Source organism: Leptonychotes weddellii, chromosome 3 (genome assembly GCF_054177405.1).
Source record: "Leptonychotes weddellii isolate Sample4059 chromosome 3, ASM5417740v2, whole genome shotgun sequence".
Lineage (NCBI taxonomy): Eukaryota > Metazoa > Chordata > Mammalia > Carnivora > Phocidae > Leptonychotes > Leptonychotes weddellii.
In genome coordinates, this window is record NC_138371.1 from 45881207 (window position 1) to 45888113 (window position 6907).

At 34.6% G+C, this 6907-nt stretch overlaps 1 protein-coding gene across 5 annotated transcripts in view; it reads left to right on the top strand.

Moving 5' to 3' along the window:
* Positions 1–6907, top strand: part of NCKAP1 (NCK associated protein 1) — a 102776-nt gene that overhangs the window by 53669 nt on the left and 42200 nt on the right. For all 5 annotated transcript variants that reach the window (XM_081814026.1, XM_081814030.1, XM_081814027.1 and 2 more), the window contains 2 exons: positions 271–352; positions 1859–1917. In XM_081814026.1, the coding sequence (XP_081670152.1) occupies positions 271–352; positions 1859–1917 (141 nt within the window). The remainder of the gene's footprint in view (positions 1–270; positions 353–1858; positions 1918–6907) is intronic.

Here is a 6907-nt window from a genome sequence, read left to right on the forward strand (position 1 = left end):
GCTCTTTGTCACTTTTGCCCTTAAAAACATTTTTTCTCATATAAATGGAATCGTATACTATATAATCTATTGTTTATGATTTTTTTCAATTAGCATAGTGTTTTTGAGATTCATCTGTGTTAATGTATGTATCATTTCATTCCTGTTTAAGGCTGAAAAATATTCCACAGTACGGATATACCAACTTGTTTATCCATCCACCACTTGATGGACCTATGAATTGTTTCCCCAGTGAGATGTTTTTAACATTATTTTTTTTCTTTTTTTCAGAATCTTTCTGTGTGCCCTGAAGATGAATCGATCATCATGTCCTCTTTTGTTAACACTATGACTTCCCTGAGTGTAAAACAAGGTGAGTCTTCCAAATAAAAACATATTTTCTCCTAATTAGATTTTCAAATTTGATTATTAAGGAGGGGATTTAACAGTTAATTTTTCTAGACTCATTTATTTTAGACACATTTACTCTGTTCTCTTTTGTCTTAGCTTTGTTCTCTCTGAAGCAAAAGTTGCCAAAATGGGTGTGTGATGATGTTTATAAAAATAATGAGAATTATAGCTTGAAATTTCTTATTATTCAGCAGGGGGGAAGAGACATTTTGTAATTAAAAAAAACAAAACAAAACATAAGTATATATGTGGTCCAAGCATCACCTATGACAGTAGTTGGTACCACTGATAAAATTATGTTTTAAAAAGTGCCAGGCAGTTCCATATTATCCTATTTAATTCACATCAGTTTTAGAAAGCTGTTTATACTTTTATTTGGTAGATTTGGAAACTCAGGGTTTGAAAGTTAACCTCTCAGTTATTTGCCCAAGCTCTAACAGGTATTAAGTACTAGTGTAGGGATTTTTTTAAGTTAAGGTCTGTCAATCCCAATGTTAATGTTGTATACTCGACTGCCTCTTCATTATTTGAATACTTCAGTCTAACAGATTAGTATGATGTCTTAGTGTTGTAATCTTTAAGTAAAAGATATCCAAAGCCTTGAAAATTTCTGAGTAATAAATACATTTTAGTTTAATCAGTCTTTATCACACTTAAGTAATGAAACTTTTGTAAAGTTGCCTGGTGATACTTGGTTTATAGTTACTTTGAGGAGCTTCACCCTGCTGTCCAAAGCTTCTGTTTACAGGATTTCTGAAGCTCTATTCTAGCTTCTTCAAAATTGGCATGTAAGCACACTGAGAAAGAGTTTAGGAGAGAAGTCTGTACTTTACACATCTCTTAGCATAACTCCCTCCTTATATCAACATCTTTAAAGGATTTGAGAATGACTTCACTGTATTAGCTATTCAGTTATTTTTGTTTTTTTAAGGGTACAGTTTAATAGTGTTTAGTATATTCACATAGCTGTGCAACCAATCTCCAGAACTTTGTCATCTTGAAAATCGAAACTCCATAGCTATTAAAGAGCAACTCCTGATAACCCCTCGTCCCTGACATCTACCATTCTACTTTCTGGTTCTATGAGTTTGTCTACTCCAGGTACCTCATAAGTGGGATCATGCAGTATTTGTCTTTCTGTTACTGACTTATTTCAGTAGCATAATGTCCTCAAGGTTCAGCCACACTATAGCATGTGTCAGAATTTCCTTCCTTTCAAAGGCTGAATAATGTACCACATTTCATTCATCTATTCCTCTGTTGATAGACATTTGGGTTGCTTCTGCCTTTTGGCTGTTGTGATTAATGCTGCTGTGAACATGGTGTAAATACCTCTTTAAGACTCTGCTTTTAATTCTTTTGTGTACATGGCCATAAGTGGAATTGTCTTAGATGTTAAATTTTAAAACTGTGATTATATATTTGTGAAACATTAATTTGCTTTGTAATATTTTTTCTGTTATTGTAGTTGAAGATGGGGAAGTATTTGATTTCAGAGGAATGAGATTAGATTGGTTTAGATTACAGGTAAGAATAACTTAATTTTCATTGTCATTCTGTTTGGGTGTTGAATATTTTAGCTAACATGAAAACACTATTTAATAAGAAAAAAATTCATTGTTGTATACCTGTTGAAAGACTAGTTTTGTGTAACTAACTATAGTTTTTACCTCATAAAAGAAATAGTTTTTTTTTAAAGATATAATCAACATATAACATTTTATTAGTTTCAGGTTTACAACATAGTGATTCATTCATACATACTGCAACATGATCATAAGTCTAGTTAACATCCATCACCACACATAGTTAGGAATTTTTTTTCTTATGAGAACTTTTAAGATCTACTTTCTTACCAACTTTGAAATGTGCAATACAGTTTTACTGATACAGTCATCATGCTGTACATGACATCTCCAGGACTTATTCTATAACTGGAAGTCTATACTTTTTGTTACCCTCAGCCATATTGCCGAACTCTGGCTCCCCACCTCTGGCAACCAGCAGTTTGTTGTCTGCTATGCATTTAGTTTAAAGTTTTTGTTATTTTTAAAAATTCCACATATAAGTGAGTTCATTTGGTCTTTGACTTTCTGTGTCTGACTTAATTCACTTAGCATAATGCCTTCAGGGTCCACCCATGTTGTCACATGTGGCAGGATTACCCCATTCTTTTGTTGAATAATATTCCTGTGTGTGTGTATATGTATTTACACCACCATTTCTTCATCTATTTATCCATTGGTTGCCACTTAGGCTATTTCCATGTCTTGGCTGCTGTAAATAGTGCGGCATATGAACTTGGGTTTATAGATACCTTTTTGAGTGAGTGTTTTCATTTCCTTCAGATAAATATCAGAAATGGAATTATTGGACCATATGGTAGTTCTAATTTTTTTGAGGAGTCTCCATACTGTTTTCCATAGTGGCTGCATCCATTTACATTCCCACCAGGAGTACATGACAGTTCCCTTTTCTCCACATTTTTGCCTTGTGTTTTTGTTAATAGCTTTTTTAACAGATGTGAGGTGACATCTCATTGTGGTTTTGATTTGCATTTCCTTGATATTTAATGATGTCGAGCACCTTTTCATGTGCTTGTTAGCTATCTAGATGTCTTCTTTAGAAAAGAGCAAGAACAAGCATTCAGCTCACAGGCTGTAGTTACTGTCCCCTGATGTAGTGCCAAAAGCTTCATTTTTCTGAAATGCAGAAATAATTGGTATTAGATTTTAAAAGTTTTCATTTAATATATAACTCACATAAATAGTTTTTAAGGGCTTTTAAAACTCAAGCTTAAAATCTTTGCATAACTAAATTTCATGAGGAAATTTAATTGCCATGTAAGTACTTCTAGTAATTATGTGAAAACTGTGGCCTAGTTTTTTCAGTAACTGAATATTTTTAAAATATGTGTTTTTTTTTTAAAGATTTTATTTATTTTATTTTATTTTTTATTTTTATTTTTATTTTTTTTTAAAGATTTTATTTATTTGAGAGCGAGAATGAGAGACAGCATGAGAGGGAGGAGGGTCAGAGGGAGAAGCAGACTCCCCGCGGAGCAGGGAGCCCGATGCGGGACTCGATCCCGGGACTCCAGGATCATGACCTGAGCCGAAGGCAGTCGCTTAACCAACTGAGCCACCCAGGCGCCCAAGATTTTATTTATTTTAGAGAGAGAGAGTGTGTGAGAAAGAGCATGAGAGGGGAGAGGCTCAGAGGGTGAAGCAGACTCCCCACTGAGCAGGGAGCCCGATGTGGAACTTGATCTCGGGACTCCAGGATCATGACCCGTGCCAAAGGCAGTCACTTAACCAACTAAGCCACCCAGGCACCCAAAAATATGTATATTTTAAAATAATAATAGTATGTTCTCATTATAAGATATCAGAATACCCAGAGATAAAGTAGAATATGAAAGTTTGTACTTTTCCCAGTTTCATACCTCAGAAATACTTTTAATAAGTGGTTTGTATCCTTTTAGGTGTTCAAACAGTAAATGGAATTATACTGTATACACCCATGGTTCTGCAACTTAAGTTTTTTTTGTTTAATTAAAAAGTGAAAATATAACCAATATGTGTTGGTGGAAGAGATTTTTAGATCAACCCAGTCTCAGGAAGGACTCCTAGGAAGAGCATACTTTTCTGGCAGTCTGCTTAGTTCCCTGAGGTAATTTTGCTCTCAGGTTCTTTCCTTCCAAACTCAAAATACATAGGCATTTTTCTCACTCTTGTTCTTTGTTCTGTGGTTGTGTACTTTTGGAGATGATTTTATAAATGAGGCCACAAGTATTAGGTAACTTGCCTGAGGTTGCAGAGTTGGTTAATGGGAAATCAGGGAAGAACACTTAAAACATCACCACCCCAAAATACTAAATGTGTATATATAATGGGTTGTTTTCTTCCTATTAAAAATAAAATTTAGAAATTAAGATTTCTTTGTTTTAACAAAAGTTGTGAAACAATATAGAAGTAGAGCATATAAAAATGAAAATAAAAGTGAAATTGCTCTACCACAGGATATACACATTTAAAATTTTGAAAGTCACTCATTGTCAAAAAGCTTGAACTATTTGTCTCCTGCTGTCAGTTTGTGAGAGTGCCTAAATCACCATTTGGATTCAGAAAATTTTAGAGATTTAGATACATTTCAAATTTACCCTTATTAAATACTTTCAGGATTAGTAACTTACTTATTTGAAGGATTCACTTGAGAATTTAGCTGTGTTTAGTCATATGGCAGAATATAAAGCATTTGTGTAGCATTAAGAATGTAGAACTGATATATCCCTCTGTAAGTTTTTTCTAAATTTTTATGAGATAATTATAAGAATATCACCTGCTATCAGATTCTTTCATGTGTTGTATTCTTGCTTTCATTAGTTTGCTAGGGCTGCCATAGCAGAGTACCAAAGCTGGTAGCTTAAACAACAGAAATTTATTATTTTATAGTTCTGGAGGCTAGAAGTCCTAAGTCAAGGTGTTAGCTGGGTTCATTCCTTCTGAGGGCTATGAGGGGAAATCTGTTCCAGGCTTTTTTTCCTGGCTTCTGGTGATTTGCTGGCAATCTTTGATGTGTTTTGGCTTGTAGATGAGTCACTCTAATGGCATTGTCCCGGTCTCTCTTCATACAATCTTCTGTGCATATCTCTGTGTCCAAATTTTTCCTTTTTTATAAGGATTTCAGTCATACTGGGTTAGGGTCTACTCTGATGACCTCATTTTTAACTTGATTGCCTCTGTAAAGACCCTGTTTCCAAATAAGGTCACATTCTGAGATACTGGGTACTATGACTTCAACATATTTTTTTGTGGACACAGTTTAACCCATAACATTGCTCATAATCATGACTGGGACATACAGTCACTTTCAACTGTAATAACCCTTAAATTTTTAGTGACAGTGGGGCAGAGCATACTGAGGAAGAAAACATGGGACATACAACTAAGCCAGAGAAGTCTTGTCTGAGGGAAAGGGTAAAAGTGCAAGGTGTGAGGCAGTAGCCAGAATCCAGAACATTAGCATAGGCGATAAAGAACAGGTCAACAGTGAAGGTTCCACACCTACAGACTAGTCCATAGGATACAGGAGATAAAATATTGAGTAGTAGTATACAATCTATAGAGGAGTACAGATCCTCTTTTAAGGATGTTATAAATCTGGCTGTGCAGACAGGCATTAAAGATAATGAAAAATTAAATAACAGTTGAAAATTTAGAAGATTAACTTAAAAGATGCCACTGATAGAATATGATTATAAATTAACTATAGTTTTCTTAGAAGGGCGAAAGCTTTTTTTCAAGTTGGAATTGCTAATAATGATTTTATAGAGAAAGCAGCATTTTGCCCAGACATTGAAAGAAGGGTAGAAATTAAATAGGAAAATAGCTTACACAGGAAAAAGGCAAAACAGTGAGCAAAGGGCAAGTAAAGAGACTTTTTAGTGTTAAATATTACTACAAGAAGGAACAAATCTTCACAAGAGAGATGAATGATCTGACCTATCAGTGGTCAGATAGAGGGATAAGAGTTCAGTATGAACACATGGCCAGACAGAGGTGTACAGTTCTCTAGATATCAGAATTCTTGAGAGCAGGGCCAGAAGGATAAGCCTTTGGGAGAATTTTATAATTGCTTTATGCCTCCACTGGAGTCCTATCCAATTTGATCCTAAGATCATTGGTCTTTTATAGGTCATATTCTCCTTTTTTCTAATCTTTAAAGAAGAATTCTTTCTCCATGTATTCTCTGTCGTTTTTTTCCTACTTCCTAAGGCATCTTGTTCCCTTATGTATTCCAGTAGTCTCTTAATCATCTTTGGTCACTTTTATTTATCTTCTTCCTTTCTGTCATCAGATTTACTTAGGTTGTTCTTCTCTTATACTTTTATTTAAACCTGTTTTTTTTTTATAACCGGTTTCTCTTTTCATTGTTAAATATTTCATATGAGTCTTTTAAATTAAATTATCTCATTTTGTCACCATCCATTTCATCTGAAATTATTTCCACAGTGATATTTTGATTCAGAAATTTTGAAATGGGGGTCAATTAGTGGAAGTCTTTATTGAGTTCCTGCCACAAACGTGGTTCCTCTTTATACTCTAAAGCTGATTAAAGATAAATTAAACTTCAATTAGACTTAGTTTGTAAAATATATCTAGAGTATACCTTGCCATCAGAATATTGCCCTCATTATTCTTCATTAATTCAAAAACAACAAAATACAAAACTCTGTTTTCTCTGTGGTGTTTCTGTGTTAGTGAATGGTAACCATCCATGTTGTGGCCCCTTGCCATTGTAGGGGCTGAGATTCAATTTTTTTTTTTTTTTATTCTTATGTTAATCCCCATACATTACATCATTAGTTCTAGATGAAGTGTTCCATGATTCATTGTTCGTGCACAACACCCAGTGCTCCATGCAGAACGTGCCCTCCTCAATACCCACCACCAGGCCAACCCATCCTCCCACCCCCCTCCCCTCTAGAACCCTCAGTTTGTTTTTCAGAGTCCAT